This window comes from Bos mutus, chromosome 27 (assembly GCF_027580195.1).
Source record: "Bos mutus isolate GX-2022 chromosome 27, NWIPB_WYAK_1.1, whole genome shotgun sequence".
Classification (NCBI taxonomy): domain Eukaryota; kingdom Metazoa; phylum Chordata; class Mammalia; order Artiodactyla; family Bovidae; genus Bos; species Bos mutus.
In genome coordinates, this window is record NC_091643.1 from 11,943,674 (window position 1) to 11,965,177 (window position 21,504).

The following is a 21,504-nucleotide window of genomic DNA, read 5'->3' on the forward strand; positions in this document are numbered from 1 at the left end:
CACTGTTCTTTTACCTGCTGGTCCAATACAAAAACTAACTTGAAGGGAATTTCCTGGCAGTCCAGTGGTAAGGACCTGATGCATTCACTTCTAGGACCTGGGTTCCATCCCTGGTGGGGGAACTCAGGTCCTACAAGCCACACAGCACAGCCATAAAAGAAAAGAAATAACTTGGAGATACTTTCCTTAAACTTTGGGGTGGGAGGCGGTTGTCTTGTTCAGTTTTTGAGCTTCCACAACCTTGTGGGTTTCAGTGAGGTGAGGATGAGGGAATAGGCCCTACCAGTAACTTACACAGCAACTTTATTTATATCAAAAGTAACACTTTGAGTGCACTGAATTCCATTATTTTATTTGATTTTGGTGACAACCTTGTGAGGCGGGCCCCAGCCAACTGAGGGAAAACATGTAAACAGGTCTTGATTTCTTTCAAATACATGACTTGTCCAAAATCAAACAGTTCTTAAGTAGTGGGCCAGAAAGAAGGTATCTATCATATCTAGGGTGGCACACTTCTCACCTGCAGGTGGTCCCCTACCTGACACCATGGGAGCGGCAGAAAAATATAAACTCTTTGCTCTTTCCTGGGACAGCCTGATCTCTCAAGTCTGAGCAGGTCCAAGAATTTATATTTTTCAGAACTTTTTGGGAGGACTGATGTCCATTTGGATCAGGGAACCACTAGATTATACCAGCCTGCAGAAGGACCCAGGCAAAAGGCCATTTTAGCTACTTTCCCTTGAGTTCCATGGAGTACTGGAGTGTGTGCTGGGTGGGCTTTGATCAATTTCCAAATCAACACCTCTTAGCTCCTTTCACTCTTTGCTTCTGAAACATTCGCTGCAGACTGAAGACTCCGGAGGTGGAGAATGGTGCTGCAGAACTGACAAGACTCAGCAGCCCTGGACCACAAAACCTAGGCCATATGTTTGGGAAAGTGAGATGGAAGCAAAGTGTCTGAGGAGCCATCAAACTTCTCATGAATAAAAGCAATTTGACTTTGCTCAGTAACTCTGCGGCAGGTCTTTATTTAATCCTCAACTGTATATGGAAAGTGCTATTGTTCCCCTTTTTGTTGTTCAGTGGCTAAGTCGTCTCTGACTCCTTGCAACCCCAAGCACAAGGGGCTTCCTGCTCCTTCGCTATCTTCCAGAGTTTGCTCAAACTCATGTCCACTGAGTCAGTGATGCCATCCTCTGTCGCCACTTTCTCCTCCCGTCTTCAATCTTTCCCAGCATCAGGGTCTTTTCCAACGAGTCAGCTCTTTGCATTAGGTGGCCAAAGTATTGGAGCTTCAGCATCAGTCCTTCCAATGAATGTTTAGGGTTGGTCTCTTGGGCTCCAAAATTACTGCAGATGGTGACTGCAGCCATGAAATCAAAAGATGCTTGCTCCTTGGAAGGAAAGTTATGACCAACCTCAGTTCAGTTGAGTTCAGTTGCTCAGTCATGTCCGACTCTTTGTGACCCCATGAATTGCAGCACACCAGGCCTCCCTGTCCATCATCAACTCCCGGAGTTCACTCAGATTCACGTCCATCGAGTCAGTGATGCCATTCAGCCATCTCATCCTTTGTCATCCCCTTCTCTTCCTGCCCCCAACCCCTCCCAGCATCAGAGTCTTTTCCAATGAATCAACTCTTTGCATGAGGTGGCCAAAGTACTGGAGTTCCAGCTTCAGCATCATTCCCTCCAAAGAAATCCCAGGGCTGATCTCCTTCAGAATGAACTGGTTGGATCTCCTTGCAGTCCAAGGGACTCTCAAGAGTCTTCTCCAACACCACAGTTCAAAAGCATCAATTCTTCAGCGCTCAGCTTTCCTCACAGTGCAACCCTCACATCCATACATGACCACTGGAAAAACCATAGCCTTGACTAGACGGACCTTTGTTGGCAAAGTAATGTCTCTGCTTTTCAATGTGCTATCTAGGTTACTTTTCTTTCAAGGAGTAAGCATCTTTTTATTTCATGGCTGCAGTCACCATCTGCGGTGATTTTGGAGCCCAAAAAAATAAAGTCTGACACTGTTTCCACTGTTTGCCAGTCTATTTCCCATGAAGTGATGGGACCAGATGCCATGATCTTCGTTTTCTGAATATTGAGCTTTAAGCCAACTTTTTCACTCTCCACTTTCACTTTCATCAAGAGACAGCACATTAAAAAGCAGAGACATTACTTTGCCAACAAAGATCCATCTAGTCAAAGCTATGGTTTTTTCAGTAGTCAAAGCTATGGTTTTTCCAGTAGTCATGTATGGATGTGAGAGTTGGACCATGAAGAAAGCTGAGCACCAAAGAATTGATACTTTTGAACTGTGGTGTTGGAGAAGACTCTTGAGAGTCCCTTGGACTGCAAGGAGATCCAGCCAGTCTATCCTGAAGGAAATCAATCCTGAATACTCACTGGAAGGACTGATGCTGAAGCTGAAGCTCCCATACTTTGGGCACCGGATGTGAAGAACTGAGTCATTGGAAAAGAGCCTGATGCTGGGAAAGATTGAAGGCAGGAGAAGGGGACAACAGAGGATGAGATGGTCGGATGGCATCACCGACTCGATGGACATGAGTTTGAGCAAGCTCGGGGAGTTGATGATGGATAGGGAAGCCTGGCGTGCTACAGTCCATGGGGTCGCAAAGAGTCGGACACGGCTGAGCAACTGAACTGAACTGACCTTTAGGATTGACTGGTTTGATCTCTTTGCTATCCCCTTTCACAGATGTGAAAACTGAGATACAGAACAAGAACATCGTTTCCCCAGGGCACACGGTCAGAGTCCATGTGCAACCTGAGGGCTTCAGGGTCTCATCTCCATCCCTCCAACTGCTCATCCGTCCATGGCCCGAAATTCGTGCTCCCTCCTGGAGGGGTACAGTTGGAGGGGCGGGCACGCGCGTCAAAGGAGGCCAGACAGACTGAGGCAAAGGAGCAGCGGATCGCCGGGCGGCTCAATCCGCTCCCCCCTTCTCGGGGGCCCTCGGTTCAGAACTACAAGGCCCAGCAGGCAGTGGCAGGGGGAGGAGGAGGAGGTGGGACCAGCGCGGGGTGGGAGTGAGAGAGGGAGCCCTCGCGCCTTACCGGCGCATAGCGCTCGGAGCGCTCCTGCGGGCACTGGCGCGGCGGCCTCGCCTGTGGCGGCGGCGCGGCGCGGGAGCCCGAAGTCTGGTCCAGCCGCAGCGCGCGGAGGAGCCCGGGCTGTGCCCAGAGCTGGGCGGCGACGTCCGGACAGCCCCGAGACTCCGCTTAGCGCATTGCGGCGACCTCGCCTTCCCCGGCCGAGAGCGCGCGCCGCAGCTGGAAGAGCGGCGGAGCCCGTGGACTTTTCTCCGGTCCGAGGGGCGCCCCACCGGGCGCAGGGGACCAGGGCGGCAGTCGGGCACGCCGCGGCGCCGGGGCCCCCGCCGGGCGATGGAGCCCGGGCTGCCAGAAGCCTGAGGGCCGCCGCCCGGTGCTGGAGAGGGGGGGGCCACAGGGTCTGGAGACCCCGGGCGGCGGACGGGAGCCCTCCCCCCGCCCCGCCTCCGGGGCACCAGCTTCTGCTCCATTGTTCCCGCCCGGGCTGGAGGCGCCGAGCCCCGAGCGCCACCGGGAGTCGAGCGCCAGCCGCGGGGGCTCTCGCGGCCCCGCCAGGACCCGAGCGGAGCCCGGGGGCGGCGGGCCGGAGCCAGGGACGCGGACTCCCGCCCGCCCGCACGAGCCACGGCGGACTCTCCAGAGGCGGAACCGCAGCGCCGGGTGAGGTAAGAGCCGCGGCGCCCCCGGATCCGGGGCGGGCTCGGCGTCCCGGGCGGCCCCCCGGCGCCGGAGCCTCCCGGCTGCGCGCTCTCCCCGCCGCAGAGCAGTCGGGTCCGGCGCCTCCCTCCGCTCGTTACCCGCCCCTCTCCACCCCCGGCTCCCTGCCCAGCGCCCGGCGCCCCCCTTTTGTCTCCCCTCCCTTCCCTCCGCTCGCGTCGCCTTCTGCGCCCCCTCCCCGCGCCCGTCCCGCCGCCCAACTTTTCCGCCAACTCGCGCTGGGGAGCTGGCGAGGCGGCGGCGGCGGCTCCGCGGTGAGTCCGGGGAGGGACAGGGCCCGGGGCCGAGGCGGCGGCGGTCCTGGGTTTCCTGGGCCTGGGGAGGCAGGCGGGGGTGGGCAGCGAGGTGGGGTGTGTGTGTGTGTTGCATTCCACACCATCTCCTTTTAGTCCACCCAAGGGGAGTCTCCCCGATCCAGCAGGTAGCTTTGGGTGGAACGCAAAGAAAAAGAAAAAATCCGGGGTCTTCCTAAATCCTTTTCCATCTCCGGGAAAGTCTGGGGTCACTGCAGCAGGCGGGTGGGCGGCTGGGGGCCTGAAGGGGGAAGGAAGTGGAGGGGTCGGTTCGCTTCTCTTCCAGTCGGTTTTAAAGGGGGGTGTCGTCACCAAATGGCTGAAGCTGCTTCAGCGAAGAGCGAGAAAGGAATTCCCTTTTTCCAGAGGCGCTGATCTCCGACTTAGTCCCTCTCTGAAAGGGTCGGAAGTTTGGGGAAGGGGAGGGCGCCCAGCGGGTGAGGTTAAGCCCCATTACAGGGTCGGGGGGAGGGGATTGGTCAGTTCCTATCTGGTTCGAGGAGGTGGGGGAAGGGATGAGGGTTTTGTCCGGTGCGGTTCGCTCGGCACCGATGCTTGTTGCTTCGCGGGCCCAGAACCCTCTGCCCCCTTCCCGCTCCCCTTTCCCGCTATGTTTGGGGTGAGGAGAAGAGAGAGAGGGGCTGGAACCTTCGTTTGCAGAGGAATTTATTAACGTTGTAGATGGAATCATTTAACCCAGATCCTATGAAAGCAGTCAGATGCCTCTGGTTGGGGAGCCGGGGGCTTGGGGAGCGGTGAAACCTGCATCTCTTGTCTGGACCCAGAGGCTTTGGCCCTGTTCAAAGTTTCCGCCGTGTCTCCCCCCACCTCACCACCACCACTCCCCCCGCCGCGCCCCATTTTCCAGATGTAGCCGCCGCATCTGGTTCCGTTTCACCCCACCCGGGTACACCACAGCCGCTTGAACGTCCCTGTTCCTCCCTGCCCCCTCCCCCGGATCGAAATGGAGATCCTATAACTTGTCCTCATCACCTCGCTCTTTACGAGTTTTTCTTAAGACCTGGGGACGAGGCGCTGGGACTGGGGGAGAAAAGAAGTTACCCTGGATGCCAGGGTACTTAGGCTGTACTGGCGCTTTCAGGCTCGTGCGAGAAAGAAGCATCGCCGGCGAGAGGGCCGAGGTTTAGGGGGTGACAATATCTTATCGGATAAGTGGTGGCCTCTTTGGCCATCGGTCTGACCCAGAGCTGGCCCTGACAGAAGTTTCTGGAACCGGAGCATTGCAGTCTCCTCCCTTTTCAGTTAGAGCCGGAGCGGCGGGAGTGTCTGACCCTGTCCGGAGCCCGCCGCCGGGTCTCGGGCCGCCCGGCGGTGGCGTCACGCGTCCCCTTTTCCACCCTCCCTGGAGCGAGCCCGGGGCGCAGCGGCTTGGGCGTGGGAGGGGGGCCCGGGCTGTGGCTCCCTCGGTGTTTTGAAGGAGTTCTTTCTTTGGGCGGCCGCTCCCGGAGGCTAACGTGGGGCGTTTTACCAAGTCCGCGCCGGCCGCAGGTTTGAAAGGGGTTGACCTGTTGAGGGTTTTTTGGTTCTGCCCTTTGAGGCAGGAAAGCGCTTTCTGGTTCCAAAGTTGCGAGAGGGTGGGGAGAGTTGGTCTCTCACCCTCTCCTCTCCAGCCTCTTTCAAATTGAAAACACTTCTCTGGTTTCCTCCTTTGGGCGGTTGTTCGGAGGCTGTAATGAAATCGCACTTTCTCTAGACATGGTAATTAAGGTGACTGTTTCCTCCGCAGATGGCGCTCTATCCTTTGCACCTCCGGCCCTGCGCTTTTTTTGGAAAACCGTCTAAATTGTACAACCTTAGCCTTGAGACTGTGGGGCAGAAAGTGGCCATTCCCCCCACCCCCACCCCAACTATTGGCCCGGGCTCCCAGTTTCCTCCCTGAGGCTTGTTTAAAAGCTAAGTAGCAGGGCCCCTTGGGACGTGCCTCTGTCTGGTTAATTACCCCCCGCCCCAAGCCTGGGTCATCAGCCTTCCTTCCAGTGACCCAGGGGGAGCCCTTGGTGGTGCTGGAGGGGAGACCCAGAGACCTTAGGGAGGATGGCCTGCCTCCCTAATGACTTGTTTACGTATTCTCCCCACCTCCCCCGCCCCCGCCCCCAGTTAGCTGGGAAGACCTCCAGGGCTGCTGCAGTGGACCGCCCCCCGCCCCCCTCCCCGAGGAATACAAGGTGTTTGGGGACTGGGAAGCTGCCGGGGGTCTCGGCTCCAGCCGGCGATGGTTGCATACTGCATCGGGTGAGGAGCTCGTTGAAATATCTGTTGCATTTATTCTTAGTCATAGCGGAGTGTCAGCTTTTTAATGAGGGTCATCCGGGTGAAGAGCCACTTGGACAGTGTGCGTGCCGCGCGCTGTCTGCTCTGACGGTGCCCGTACAAATGCGCGTTGGGGAGGCATTTTTCACGAATGGGATTTGGGCCAGAGTGGGCACTGTTTTCTTTGGCTCCCAAGTAGACAGCCTTGGGTACTTCTTTTCCTTGGCTCCTGGCCATGGAGGATGTGAGAAAGTTCCGTTAGGCACCCTTAGAATAGCAAGTGAAGCCAAAAGCAGGAGAAGACACAGAGAAGGAGCCTGGAAGGTGCTATGGCCCCACCCCTCCTGGGGCAGAGGATCAGAACATCTCCAGATGTTCTCTCAGGTCTGGTCCAGCTTTGTTCCTGTGGACTCCAGAGGCCAGGAGGATGGAGTTGAGAATAGAGGGGGTAGCCTCCAGCCACCGAGAGCAGGCTGGGCTGCTTTGGCTTTTAGTTGTCTGCTTTTTGTTTGTTTGGGGGTGTTTGGGGAGTGTTTTTTGTTTGTTTTGGCCTGGAAAAAAAAAAAGAGTCCTAAAATAAGAGATTTGCTCCTGTGAGCTTGGGCCTTTAGCAGCCTCTGAACACTTTCTTCAGGTCTCCATTTTTTAATCTCTCTCATCAAAATGGCCGTGGTTAAGAGCTTCCTAGGAAGGTTTCAGCCTGTTGCTGCAGGAGGAAAAGGAGCTACAGAGTAAGTGATTCAAACATCTTACTCTGAAAAGGCCTCACCTCACTGGAGAGGAGTTTTAATTTCCTCTTGGGAAATAGGTATTGCATTTGGCTTCCCAAGAGCTTTGTAAAAGGTCTGAGTCAACCCCAGGACTTGTTGGGAGTCCAGATGCAGAGCTTCAGAGAAGATTCTGGGGTTTCCAGAGAGGATTAAAAAGCCGACCTGGACTAAGAGAATTGCTTTTCCCCCTAAGGTTACATCTTCCTGAGATAGAAATTCCCTGCTCATCACCATTCCACTTGCAATTACAAGGAGCCACATTTGGGCTCCAAGAAAACAGCCCTCACCTGGGTGAACACCTCCAAGCGTATGGTGGTCCACAAGCCATCCTTCTTCGGTGGCAAGTCTTCCTAGATTACGGTGGGACAGTTAGAGTTTCTCTTCTTATTACTCATTTCTTACATACCTCAGTCCCAGGGACATCTGGGCACTTTTTTTTTTTACAAGGACTCAAAACTTTTAAATGACCGTTTCTGTTGGACCCACTCATGTTTCGCAAGCCGAGCTGCGTGTGTTTTGTTGGGTGTTTGTGGAGTATTTGCCCTGCCACTCTCCGCCGGGAGTAGGGAATGCTCACTTTGGGGAAAAGCAACCATTTCTGTTAAGAAGTGTTATTCCCAACTAAAGGGATTAAAGTTTTGGCATTACTTCCTCAAGTCTGAGGAATCAAGATGTTTAGAAAATGTCCGGGTTGGTATGCTTTGTAATCGAGTTTGGCTGGCTAACAGGGACGCCTGATGATTTTCTCTGGCGTTGTCAACCTCTTCTCTGCAAGCGCAGCTCTGTCAGTTTCTTTCCAATCGGCCCTTCTTTGTTTTGTTCATTTATTCATCCAGTTACCAAATGCAGCAGCATCCGCTCTGTAGGTGTTAGGTGCTAAGGGTGTTAGCAAGGAGTAAACCAATGCAGACCCTCCTCTATAGGAGCTTGCCACCCTATGATGGACGTTTTTGGAAATTCAGAGGATCCTCGAAAGGCCCAAGAAAGACTTGTGGAAGACGTGGCAGTTTGAGGTGGGGCTCAGAGAATGAGAGAGGAATGAGAGAGCGTGGCCTGCCAAGGATAGAGGAAGGGCAAAGAAGAAGCGCTTGGCAGGCCGTGGAGGTTACCCAGAGCTGTCCTGTCCCCTATAGAGTAACACAGGCCGCGTGGAATCTCAGAGTTTTCTAGTGGCCACATTTGAAAAGGGAACAGGTGAAGTGCATTTTCATTAGTTCACCTGGATGTCAATAATATATCTGATTTAGCCCAGTATATGTGAAACATTATCATTTGAACATGTAATCAGTATTTTTAAAAAATCATTGAGAGACTGTACATTCTAGTACGTACTTTTCATTTCCAACACATTCTGACTTGCACTGGCCACATTTTAAGGGTTCCATAGCCACGGGGGCCACACGGAACGGGACCCCAAGGTCTAGAGTATGGGGTTTGGAAAGACTGGAGAGGGAGAAATGGTTTTGCAAAGGCAGGAAGTTCATGTCCTCCGGTTGCCAATTACCAAAGTCCCCTGAGAGTGCTATCAAGGAGTGACTCAAAGCACAATGTTTATAGATAATTCCTTACATTTGATTAGTGTTTTCAAGAGGAGAGAGCAAGTCCTTTCACCCACGCTGCGGGTTTAAGGCTCGTCACCCGCTGTGGTGTAGGCAAGGCAACTATAATATTTCAGCTCCCTCTGACGACAAGTGGGAAAACCGAGATGTCACGTGTCCTCTCCCTGCCCCTCTTCCTTCTTTTTCCCCCTCCTCGCCCCCCAGTGAGGACCTCTGCACCCAGAGCCAGAGCTGGGCTGCCAGTCCCAGGAGACGAAACTGCTGGAGAGAGGCTGATGGGGCCAGCTGCTGTGTGCACCTGCGGGGCTACAGGTCACATCTGTCAAGCAGTGGAGGAAGGAGACTGTCCCTAAGGGACTTAAAGAATTCCTTAATTAGTAGAATGGGAAGAAGGTGAGGTGAAGGGGGAGGGGACAGTCCCTAGGGTTCCAGACAGCGTGTGGACTAGTGGTCTGTGTCGCTGTGTTTTCCGCAGCGGGATGTGTACCCAACTTACCTTCTGGTTCCAGAAGGGGTTGCCCAGGGAGCTGGGTTTTCTGAACATCTTTTGTTTTACAGGCTGGGGACTCAGTGCCCAGAAGGGGAGGAACGGAAGAGACTTTGCAGGGAAGCTGCCAGATTAGTTTGAAATGTGTTGATTGCAGAGCCGAAAAAGAGGGCGGCCAGCAGCCAGACCCCACCTGCCAGGAGGTGGCCAGGCTCTTGGGGGTTGGCAGGGGGGGTAGGCAGAGTGATCAAGTAGTGGTGGGACCTGCCTCCCTGCTACCTTTGAAAACCAGCTTTTTCATCTCAAGATGATACCACCCTTTCTCCTTGGGTACTAAAAATTCGTTCCTGACTCTGGCCATTCTAGGGGACTTATTGAGGTTCTTAGTCAGGTGTACCTTTCTCGGTGACTGCCCTGCATGCATTTGGTGTATCTTTGGGATGTAACGAGATGTGGAAGGTGGTTTCAGCATATTCTCTGGCCAGCATCACTTCTGTCCCTGGCTGGGGATCCGGCCTGTCCTGTGTCCTAGATGGTACCCCCAGGAGCTGCTTCCAAGGGTCTTCTCTTGAGCCAAGAAGTTGAGAATCAAAGCTTCGCTTGTCGAGGAGCAACTAAGCCCGTGGGCCACTACTGAGCCCGCGTGCTGCAGCTGCTGAAGCCTCTGCACCTAGAGCTGTGTTCTGCAACAAAAGCGGCCACTGTAATGGAAGCTCACATACCGCACCTAGGGAGTGGCCCCCACTTGCTGCAACTAGAGAAAGCCCGAGTGCAGCAACAGAGACCCAGCACAGCCAAATATAAAGTAAATCAATTAATAAATGGTTGGGGCAAAAAAGAAAGAAAACCCTTTCCCATTGCCAGAATCACCTGGGATCTGTCCTTATCTACATGGTTTCTGTAAGACACGGGGAATTACCCTCTGGAGAAAATAAGCTTTCATCCGGTAGAGCCAGTTTTGATCATGCCATTTTTTTATATATATTTATTTGTATTTATTTATTTGGCTGTGCCAAATAAATAAATTAGTTGCAGCATGCAGTTCTTTTTTTTTTCTATCTGTCGGATCTTAGCTGTGGCTCGTTGTAGCGCACAGGCTTCTTTGCTCTTCAGCATGTGGGATCTTAGTTCCCTGACCAGGGATCAAACCCAGGTCCCTTGCTTTGGAAGTCAGATTCTTAACCACTGCACCACCAGGGAAGTCCCCATGCAAATTCTTAATTGCAGCATATGAGATCTAGTTCCCAGACCTGGGATTGAACCCAGGTCCCCTGCGTTGGGAGCCTGGGTCTTAGCCACTGGACCACCAGGGAAGTCCCTGATCATCCCCACTGTATTCCGAAAGCCCAGGTGATGGAGACCTCATGCTCTTGCCTCCCCTCTTGCCCACCCTGGGCAAAGCACTTAACCTCTTTGAGTCTCAGTTTCCCCATTGCTTAAAGGGCAATAATAATTCCCACCCTCCCCGAAGTTCATAGTGAAGAAGAGCTGAAGTTTTATAGTTTAAAATCGTACATAGTCCACACTTGGCATGGGTTTTAGGTACAGTAAATACTTACTCGATTCTGTCTCGTCTAGTCCTTTTCCTAAATTCAGAAAAACAGAAATGTTTACTTCTCGTTTGATTTGAAATCATTAAAACATTTCAGGAAAGCCTTGGGAGGGACGCAGGCACCGCCTGCGTCTTCCGCGCTGGCAGGCACTTGAGAACGAGGCCAGGAATCCAGGGGTTTTTCTGCCAGCCGGGACTGACTCACTCACAAGGGGCCCCGTCTGGCTCCGGGGAGGCCAGGCTGAAGCACCACATGAGGACATGTTCCGGGGAAGTGGATTCTCTGAATAACTCGGATGGTTCCCTGGAGTATTTAGGACAAAAGCCACCTGGAGGACTGAGAGGGTCATCCCCTTGCAGCCCAAATGGTGCCCAGAAGGGTTATCACTTAGGAAAGGTTGAGCAGCAAAGACCATTATCCTGAAGACCCTGGAGGACTGTTTTACATGTTGCTGCTCTAGACATGAGAAGGACTTCCTAGGTGGCTCACACAGTAAAGAATCTGCCTGCAATGTGGAAGACCTGGGTTCGATCCCTGGGTTAGGGAGATTCCCCTGGAGGAGGAAATGGCAACCCACTCCACTGTTCTTGCCTGGAGAATCCCATGGACAGAGGAGCCTGGCGGGCTACAGTTCATGGGGTCGCAAAGAGTCGGACGTGACTGAGTGACTAACACTTTCAGACAGGAGAAGGATAAAGGGCCGCAGTCCCTGCCTTTCACCGGGGTTGGCATGAGCCATCTTTGAGTCAGGCCTTGCAAGAAACCTTCTTCTGCACGACCTTTCCCCATGTCTGGATCCATTTCCGCTGGACGACTGCTGTCACCTCTCGGTCTCAGGGAGAACTGGGCTCCCCATCTCACGGCTCCCCACTTGGAAGCCTTGTTTAAGTAGCTGGTGAGAGTTGTGTTGTCTCCATGAGGGAAAGCTGCTGGAATCCTAGAGGTCCCCATGATGGGTCCAGTTTTGGAGACAAAAAGAAAGCACCCTGGAGATGGCTTATTTCAGCTTCCTTGCCGTGTGGGTTCAGAGAGGGTCAGCATCTCACGTGGCTCTCAGTCTGGGGACTTATTCTATGATTCCTCATCTCTCTTCACCCCTCACAAGGGTTGGTGTGCCCTAGAGGGAATGAAGACTTATCCTGGGAGAGGTCACATTCGTACCCCCGGGCCCCCTCTGGGAGACTTTCCTGAGGCTGTTCGCTTTCCCAGCACAATCGATCGTGGGGCTCATCATGCCTTGGGGAGCTTGATAACGATTTTCCCAATATGGGAAACAGTCCACACTCAGTAAATAGTTGTTGGAGTGAATTAAAGCCCTCCTTGGTCTAATTAAGGCTTCTAACCTCCAGTTCAGCGTTGGGGCAGGACAACAATTCCCTTCTTTGTGTCTGAAGGAGTAAGAGATTGCTTTGGGCACCTTCTGGGCAGGGTGGTCGTGTGACAGGTTTCCCTCTTTTTTTTCTCCTTGCAGTGTGGGAGACCCCCCACCCCACCATTCAGACCCTCCTAACTTGGGGTTTTGTTTTTTTTTTTTCCTTTTCCCCAGAGTCAGCTTGCAAAGGAGGATCGAGCCCACGGCGGAGTCTCCATGGAGGTGTGGAGCCTGGTCACCAACCTCTAACCGCAGAACTGGGATGTGGAGCCGGAAGTGTCTCCTCTTCTGGGCCGTGCTGGTCACAGCCACGCTCTGCACTGCCAAGCCGGCCCCGACCTTGCCGGAGCAAGGTAAGGCGCAGGCAGAGGTCCAGCGCGGGCACACGGCCCTCAGCAGCAGGGTGGGCCAGGCCGGATGTGATGTGCTCAGCCAGGCAGATTCCATCCCAGGGGGCCTGCAGGAGAAACCCCTGAGCTGGCTGGGGCCTGCCAGTAAATGCAGCCAGCTTCATCAGAGGTTGGGTTGTAAAGGCCGACGACATCCATCTGCCAGAGGTGACATGCTCAGGGTGGGTCTGTGCTTTTCTTCTCTTGAAAAAAGAGCTTCTGGTTGGAACCCAAGAGCCAGTTCCCTAAGCTGGATGGTGTCTAAAGTGGGGGCTAGGCGGTGCCGTTGGGTGTGGTGACCTGTGAATTTGGATTTAGAACTTGGATGGTCTACAGAGGATGTGGAGGGATGTGGGAGCTTCATACAGACCTCTGGCTTCTAGAAATCGTTCCCAAGACATGTCTTTTATGAGGGTTGGCCATCATGGCCACATGCCTGCTATTCTGTCTGTCTTGACCATGTCTCACAAGCCCTGTTGGGAGGCTTCGTAAGAGGTTTGCTTCGGATAAACTGCTGGAGGGATTTCAAAGAGATTTTGAAGAGCACTGCGGGACGAGGGTGCTGGTAGAGACCTGTAGTTTACTGGGAACTCAGGGGGATTTTTAGTAACAGGAAAGATTTGCCCCCACTGCTGATGGCATTTTTCCGGACTTGTGAAAATACCTCGTGGAGATTACAGGTACGGCACACCTGGCAGCTTTTGAAGGTCTTTGAGAACTAATATTTGGGCATTTCTGCTGCCAAGAGGTAGTGTGGCTTATGACTCAGCAGCTGATGACAGAAGCAGAGGAGGTTGGCAGGCACTGGGTGAAGGGCTCAGGCGTGCGTGTGACATGGTGACTGCGTGTCAAGGGCCACCAGTCTCACTCGCAGGACCTGCGTGAGTGACAGATGAAGAGTGAGCGTGTTTATCCCCTTGTAGGGTGATGGAGAAGGAGGGAGAAGGGTGAAGGGGGCTTTCTAGAAGCTGGAGCAAGCAGGCTGGAGCAAGCAGGTACCTGTTGCATTCAATGACAGAACTGAAGGCAGGGCCTGACCTGGAACATATTGGAGACCCTAAGTGGGGCAGAGGGGGCCATCCTACCCACAGGGAGTTCACCATCAGGTAGAGGGTGACAGGTACAAAGACAGCTAAATTCAAGGTGGACCGTGTTTAGACCACACAGCGGAGTTATAACAAAGTGCAGTGGGAATGCCAGGGAAGCGGGGCAGCAGAGAGCTTCTGAAATGGTCCAGAGGGATGGGCAGGGGCTGGGAAGGAAATTCGGGGTGTTCCAGGTGGAACAGCATGAGGGGGTGCTGGGCAGGATGTATAAGGCGTTCTGAGAATGACTCACCTGATGCATAGGTAGTTGGAGGACATCATGCCTGGAAAAATTGGACTGAGTTAGCGAATGGAAGCCTTAATCCCCTGCAGAGGAAACTATACTTAAATGGGTAAATACTGGGAGTCTTGAAAAATCTTGAGCAGAAAGTGACATGATCCAGCTTTCAGATTTTCAAGCATTTGGGTTTGGACGAATGGGAGGAAGAAGTCAGACAGACCTAGGTTCCAGTCGTGCTCCACCGCTTAATAGCAGCGTTACGTGCTTTGACAAATGACTCAAACACACTAAGCCTTAGCTTGCTTATCTTTAAAATGGGGAGAATGACACAGGATGCAGTGAGATAATCCACATAAAGCATTTGCTGGTAAAGCATGGATTAGTTATGACTGCTGCCGCCACTGTTGCCAGAGAGATGAGTTACTTTTATTTTTTGGCTGCAGCACGCGGGCGCCTTTCTAGTTGTGGCAGGCTTAGTTGCCGCATGGCTTGTGGGAACTTAGTTCCTCAACCCAGGATTGAACCCATGTCCCCTGCATTCATTGAAAGGCAGATTCTTAACCAGTGAAGCACCAGGGAAGTCCCCAGAGGCGAGTTACTTTAACAGTTGTTTTTGCATGTCTAGCTGGAAAAAGGGAGTGAACTAGGGTTGAGGGTTGTAAAGGAAGGAAAAACAGCAGAGATACTATAGAAATAAAACCTATAGGCTTCAGTAGGTTCAGAGACACAGATAGAGAAAGAGAAGTCATATTAGACTCTTTGCAACCCCATGGACTATAGCCCACCAGGCTCCTCCGTCCCTGGGATTTTCCAGGCAAGGGTAGGGCCACCCTGGAGTGGGTGGCCATTCCCTTCTCCAGGGGATCTTCCCAACCCAGGGATCGAACCCAGGTCTCCTGCGTTGCAGGCAGACGCTTTACGGTCTGAGCCACCAGGGAAGCCTCAGAGACAGACAAGGCGAGTGTAAAGGAGGTGAGTCAGGATGGGAGGTTTGTGAGGAGCAGGTAGAAATTGGGGTCAGCCACAGCAATGGGCAGCCACGAAGAGGGGTGGGTTAGGTTTGAGGATATGAGTTTACGCTCAACCCCAAAGTTGTTTTTTTTTTTTTCCACTTTCTCTAACAAACCCTTTTGCAGCCTGGGAATGAAGGGTAGAGAAACTGAATAGTAAGCATCTCGAGCCTGGGCTCCAGTAAACAGAAAAGGAATGTCCAAGGGTCCAAGGATAAGGAGTGGAGGGCAGGGGGAAAGAGTCCTTGAAGCTTCTGGCTGTGTCCAGACTGGGAGAGGAAGCTGGGGGCGGGTGGGGGCGGGGGGTTGTGCGCTGGAAGTCTTGGTCAGGACGAAGTCCCTGCTCCCCTGAACAGGAGGGAGGGGGTGGGAGAGGGGGCTGTTAGGAGGCGATGTGGTGGTGAAGAAGGAAGGAATAGTGCCATGTTTTAAAAAATTCAGCTTAACTGAGGTATCACTTACATTCTGTAAAATGCACTGATCGTAAGTGTAGAGCTCGGTGTGTTTGATAAATATAGTATTATCCCACGTAACTACACCCTCAGTTAAAAAGACATGAAACATTTTCATCATCCCCAAACCTTGCCTCGTGCCCCCTTTGCAGTCCACTGGGCTCGGGCAGTGGCGGATCTACTTGATGTCACTGCAGGTTAATTTTGCCTACTTTAGAATTTCTCATAATGAAATTACCTGGTGAATGTGTATCCCTTCACTTGGTGGTGGCCATTTGGGCTGTTCACACTTTGGGCTGTTATTACTAAAACTGCTGTGAGCATTCGTGTATGTTATGTTCATGTACTATGGGCATGAAGTTTCCCCTGGACTGCCCTGGTTTGGATTTTGGCTCCGTTTCTTACCGACTGTTGCCTGTTGGCTGTCCCTCTCCGCCACTCTGCAATATTTATTGGTAATGAACATCTACTCCAGAGATCCTTGTGAATATCAGATGTGAATGTCTGCAAAGCTCTCAGAACCCTGGCTGGACATAGTCAATGAACCATACGTGGGAGCCGTGGGTACCTTTTCCGGGGAAGCATCAGGTGATAAGGGGCTTGCTTCATGGCCACGCTTGGAACACCTTAGGATGCAGAAGTAGGAAATCCACTCGTCTTGATGGGCATCGGGTCCCTGCTTGGTTGAGTCAGCCCCTCCCCATGATTATCCATCCTGAGCTTAGTGATGGCAGACCACAGCCCCCACTGTCTGAAACCCTAAGGGGAAATCTCTCTCTGTGCTTTGTAAACTATAAGGTATCTCATAAATGTAAAGTATTACTGCTGGTTGTTGAATGACAATGCCGCTCTTGTCCTCAGAAAAGACTGGACTGTATAAAAAAGGTTTGCCCAAAAGTTTAAGACAAACTACCTCAAACCCTGCTCCCACTGACTGAGAGCTTTTCCCCTTCAGAGAGGCTTTGCTGTGAGTGAGAGTGGTGAGTGTGTGTGTGTCTTGAGAGCCCCTCCCCCAGTCTGCAAATGCTCCTCGGGGAGTGGGGAGGGCCTGGAGTTTCTGGCTGTCCTTGGAAAGTTGATTTAATAAGGGTTCCAGGAAAACCAGCCTCCCTCCTTCTCCCCCTCTCCTTTCCCTTCTCTTTAAGGTTTGGGATCTTAAAGAGGCTGAGCTGGTTTCAGACCAGGCTTTGTGGGGGAGTGGTAGGGGGAGACCGAAGCGGGCTCATGGGCCAAGGAGTAAGAATGCCCCTTTAAAAAGATAAGCACTGGCTTGAAAGACACTTTGAGCTTGAAGAGGCTTGTTTCTGTGTATTTTTCTCTCTTTTAGAATAAGACTTGGAGAAAAGCAAGTGGACGAATCCAAAACCGCTTGCAAGACCACTTGTCACATAGTTGGGGTGGGGGTCCTGCCCTTTTTTCAAAGCAATAATCTGGGCTGAAACCCCCAGACCCCATGGTGGAGGGCACAACATGAGTCTCAAAATACTTGCCTACATGCTCAGAAACCTGCAACTAATAAATGGTTTAGTGGCTGGGGTTTTACAGCTCCTCCCACCTACCCAGATTTGAAGGAGTCTGGTGGCCGGTTGAAGGGGGAGAGGTTACCCTTAATGGAAAAGCCGCACGTTTCCATTTCTGGCTGCAAGCCCCCTGGAAGCCGGGCGCCACAAAGCGAGGCTTTGTCTTTGTGTGCTGCAGAAACCTGGGCCCGTGGGGGAGGCAGCGAGTGGTGCAGGAGACATCACCCCAGCTTCAAGTCCAGTCCCAGGCCCTGGCCGCCCCAGGCAACTCCCCAGGGGTTCCCCCAGCTCTGCTGGGCCCAAAGCGGTATGCATTTCAACCTGGCTACAGGCGGCAGCTCCAGATCAGTACCAGAAGGCATCTCACTGCTGTCCTCCTACAGGCCGTGGCCCCACTGGCTGCAGCTGATCAGCAGGGCCAGAGGACCGGTGTCCGCTGGGCCAGTGTATCCAGTGGCTATCCCATCCCATCCCCCGTATCAGATCGTTTTGCAAAAAGAACCTGTTTGCTTCGGATTCACATGGGGTGGGGGGCGTTGAAGAGAAGCTTCTCCCCGGTGCCGGAAGGCGGGTGGCATTCCGTGGAGCAGAGGGCGGCGATGCGGGGCGAGCCACTGGCAAACAAGGCTGGAGGATCTCAGGACCTGGGAATCTGCGGGGCGCCGGGCTACCCCCGCTTTCCCAGACGATCTCTGTCCCCCGCCCAGGAGGGGCGGCTCCTGTACCCTGAGAAGGGTGCGTGAGCAAGTGTTCTGGAGCGGGGCTTTGTGGAGGGTGGGGGTCGGGAGAGGCTTTGAGGGAGGCGGGGAGGGCTCACATGTCCGCCTGACCACGCCGGGCAGAGCCACCCCAGGGCCGTGCTCTTGGCTCTGGCTCCTGCATTGCTGCACCATTAGCTTCACTGATTTTCCACTCTGGCTCTGCCGGCCAGCTCCCCCCTGAAGCCAGGGAGGAGGAATTTCTCAGGGAAGAACAAATGGCTGTCCAGAGCCCTGGCCCGGGGTAGGGGGAAGGGAGGGATCCCACACTGAGAAGCAGGCTGGGCTGCTGTCCCCCCTGGCTTCTGTGACCGCCGCCCACCTGGAGTTGAGGGGGGTGGGCAGGGACCAGAGGGAGAGAGAGGACCAGGGATGCCCCTGGGGAGGTGAGTGATGGCTCATGTCTGGGGCGGTGATAGACGGCCTTGGGAGAAGTGGGTTCTGGGGAGTCGTGCTCCGGGAGGGTGAGGTCCAGGGTCAGAGAGCCTGACCGGCAGCTGCGCCCTGTTTTCGCAGGGCCTCGGTCCTCGGGGGCCTCTGGAGGCTCCAGCTCACCCTGTGGACACCACCTTTGCCTCTTGCCTCCTGAAAGCCTGGCAGTGGGACAGCTGTTTCCCTGCTGACCGGGAAAGTCCAGCTGCTTCTGGCACTGCTGATCTCCTGGATTCAGCTGCCCGGGCCTCCCTGTTTGTCCTGGAGAAAAGGCACTTCCACGCACTTCCCTTCCTTCTGCCCACCCTCTCCCCCACCTGCGCCCCCCAAGTGATTCAGCTGCAAGCCAACTGCTCGACATGGGCTCTTAAGGCCAGGAGGAAGTCCCACCCTGTTTCCTCTTAGGAGAAACTGCCTGGACTTGGGCTGCTCCTGAACTTGAAGGCTTGCTTTGACTCACAGCTGGTGATGGCCAAGTAAGCAGGGGACGATGGCTCAGTGCCCCCAGGGCAGGCTGGTTGTGGCTCCTGCCCTGAGCCCCCCTGTCCTGTTCTTGGTTCACACTGACCCTCGTTGCCCCCCTTGCCAAACGAGGTGCCCCCTGCCTTCATTTAAAGGCTTTCTCTTTACAAACGGGAAAGCTCAGGATGGGGCTGTATCCACTCAGTTCCACGCACTGAGAACCATCGCCCGGGTGGAGCTGGAAACGCAGTGCTCCTTCCCGAGCCCACGTGTTGTGGCATGGCCAAGCCTCCTGGGACAGGTTGTGTAAAAAAAGGAGGTGAGTGTTGGCGTGAATGTGGTTGTGTTTCCCGGGCCCTAATGTGTAGGCATGTTGAGCCTCAAGTGGGTGAGAGGGTCAAGGAGTTCGGTGAAGACTGGACATTAGTGGTCATGAGTTTGGGCAGGGAAAGAGATTAAAAACCATCAATGCTAAAGCTTCACATACTTGATCAACAACGAAAGTTGAACTGAAGCCTTTATCCCTTCCTCTGTGTTCTCCAGGGTTAAAAACTAGCCTCTGGCTAATGGTCTCTTTGCCATTTGTTTACTGATCACATTTTCTTCCTTTCTCCTTCCCTTCCCGCCATCCCTCCTTCCTTCCCACCCAATCACCTTCCTTCCTTCCCTCTCTACCATCCATTCATCCATCTGACCAAACAGGGCTTCCCTCTTTTTTGTTTAATACAGCATGCACATGCAATTATAACCATTGTTTATCCTGGTCCTTTAGCGGAAGTGTTCATCCCTAGCCTTCCCTGCTTTCACTCTGTCGTTTCTACTCCTAGCTTAAGGTGTAACTTAAGGGCCATCTCCCGATTGAAGCCCTCCTCTGTTTCCAAATAAATCACTTTTTTTTCTCTCTCCTTTTTGTGTAGCATTCAATCTAGCACTGACTTTCCCCTGCCTTACATTATTTAATATATGGCTGTTTCCTTCACCAGAGCAAAGTTCTGGGCAATTAGAAAGAATGTTTTTATTGCTCTTTTAAACCAGGGGTATTTGGGGGACTTCCTTGGTGGTCCAGTGGTTAGGATTTTGCCTTCCAATGCAGGGGGTGGGTGTTTGATCCCTGGTCGTGGAGCTAAGATCCCGTATGCCACACAGCCAAAACACCAAAACATAAAACAGACTCAATTTTGTAACGGATTCAAAAAAGACTTTAAAAATGGTCCACATCAAAAAAAAAAAAGGAATATTTCATTATAGAAAATTTAGAAAATATAGGCTTGCACAGAGAAAAACTTATATGCCCACCATCCGAAAAGAATCACTGTTAACAACGAATCTATTTCTTTAGTTTTTTTCTACATTTATACAACGTGACTTTTCAAACAGGTAATTTATACATTATATACTAGTGTGTAACATAAGCAGGTACTTATTGCCTTGCAGAGATGTTTCCATCATGCTCAAGTAACTACACAGAAGTATAGATGTACAAGATTTATTTATTCATGCAGTCCTCACTATTGGGCACTTAAGCTATTTTCAATAGTTTGCACTTAAGTGAACATACTTTCACAAATAAAATTTCTCCATGTATCCAAAGATTTTAGATACATTCTAAAATCTTTTCAATACATTCTAAAAGTTGTGATTTAGTTCAGTTCAGTTCAGTCCCTCAGTCGTGTCCGACTCTTTGTGACCCCATGAATCGCAGCACGCCAGGCCTCCCTGTCCGTCACCAACTCCCGGAGTTCACTCAGGCTCATGTCCATCGAGTCGGTGATGCCATCCAGCCATCTCATCCTCTGGCGTCCCCTTCTCCTCCTGCCCCCAATCCCTCCCAGCATCAGAGTCTTTTCCAATGAGTCAACTCTTCGCATGAGGTGGCCAAAGTACTGGAGTTTCAGCTTCAGCATCATTCCTTCCAAAGAACACCCAGGACTGATCTTTAGGATGGACTGGTTGGATCTCCTTGCAGTCCAAGGGACTCTCAAGAGTCTTCTCCAACACCACAGTTCAAAAGCACCAATTCTTTGGGACTCAGCTTTCTTCACAGTCCAACTCTCACATCCATACATGACCACTGGAAAAACCATAGCCTTGACTAGATGGACCTTTGTTGGCAAAGTAATGTCTCTGCTTTTCAATATGCCATCTAGGTTGGTCATAACTTTCCTTCCAAGGAGTAAGCGTCTTTTAAGTTCATGGCTGCAATTTTGGAGCCCCAAAAAATAAAGTGTGACACTGTTTCCATTGTTTCCCCATCTATTTGCCATGAAGTGATGGGACCGGATGCTATGATCTTCGTTTTCTGAATGTTGAGCTTTAAGCCAACTTTTTCACTCTCCTCTTTCACTTTCATCAAGAGGCTTTTTACTTCCTCTTAACTTTCTGCTATAACGGTGGTATCATCTGCATATCTGAGGTTATTGATATTTCTCCTGGCAGTCTTTATTCCAGCTTGTGTTTCTTCCAGTCCAGCATTTCTCATGATGTACTCTGCATATAAGTTAAATAGGCAGGGTGACAATATACAGCCTTGACGTATTCCTTTTCCTGTTTGGAACCAGTCTTTTGTTCCATGTCCAGTTCTAACTGTTGCTTCCTGACCTGCATACAGGTTTCTCAAGAGGCAGGTCAGGTGGTCTGGTATTCCCATCTCTTTCAGAATTTTCCACAGTTTATTGTGATCCACACAGTCAAAGGCTTTGGCATAGTCAATAAAGCAGAAATAGATGTTTTTCTGGAACTCTCTTGCTTTTTTGATGATCCAGTGGATGTTGGCAATTTGATCTCTGGATTCCTCTGCCTTTTCTAAAACCAGCTTGGACATCTGAAAGTTCATGGTTCACGTATTGCTGAAGCCTGGCTTGGAGAATTTTGAGTATTACTTTACTAGCATATGACATGAGTGCAATTGTGCTGTAGTTTGAGCATTCTTTGGTATTGCCTTTCTTTGGGATTGGACTGAAAACTGACCTTTTCCAAAAAGTTGTGATTACATAGTACCAAACTGCCCCAGAAAGGTGATAACCAGTTAAGATCTTTAAAAATTGTAATTAATACTGTTTATT

The 21,504-nt window shown here is 52.1% G+C and overlaps 1 protein-coding gene across 8 annotated transcripts in view; it reads left to right on the plus strand.

The window, feature by feature from the left end:
- Nucleotides 1-3,488: 3,488 nt before the first annotated feature.
- The window catches only part of FGFR1 (fibroblast growth factor receptor 1), a 50,173-nt gene continuing 32,157 nt past the window's right edge, over nucleotides 3,489-21,504 (plus strand). For 5 of the 8 annotated variants that reach the window (XM_070364316.1, XM_070364317.1, XM_070364320.1 and 2 more), the window contains exons 1-2: nucleotides 3,603-3,736; nucleotides 12,268-12,446. In XM_070364316.1, coding sequence (XP_070220417.1) covers nucleotides 12,356-12,446 — 91 coding nt within the window. In that variant the 5' untranslated portion in view covers nucleotides 3,603-3,736; nucleotides 12,268-12,355. Of the gene's footprint in view, nucleotides 3,737-3,884; nucleotides 4,043-12,267; nucleotides 12,447-21,504 lie in introns of those variants that run through there. The other 3 variants (XM_070364318.1, XM_070364319.1, XM_070364315.1) reach the window with 3 other exon arrangements.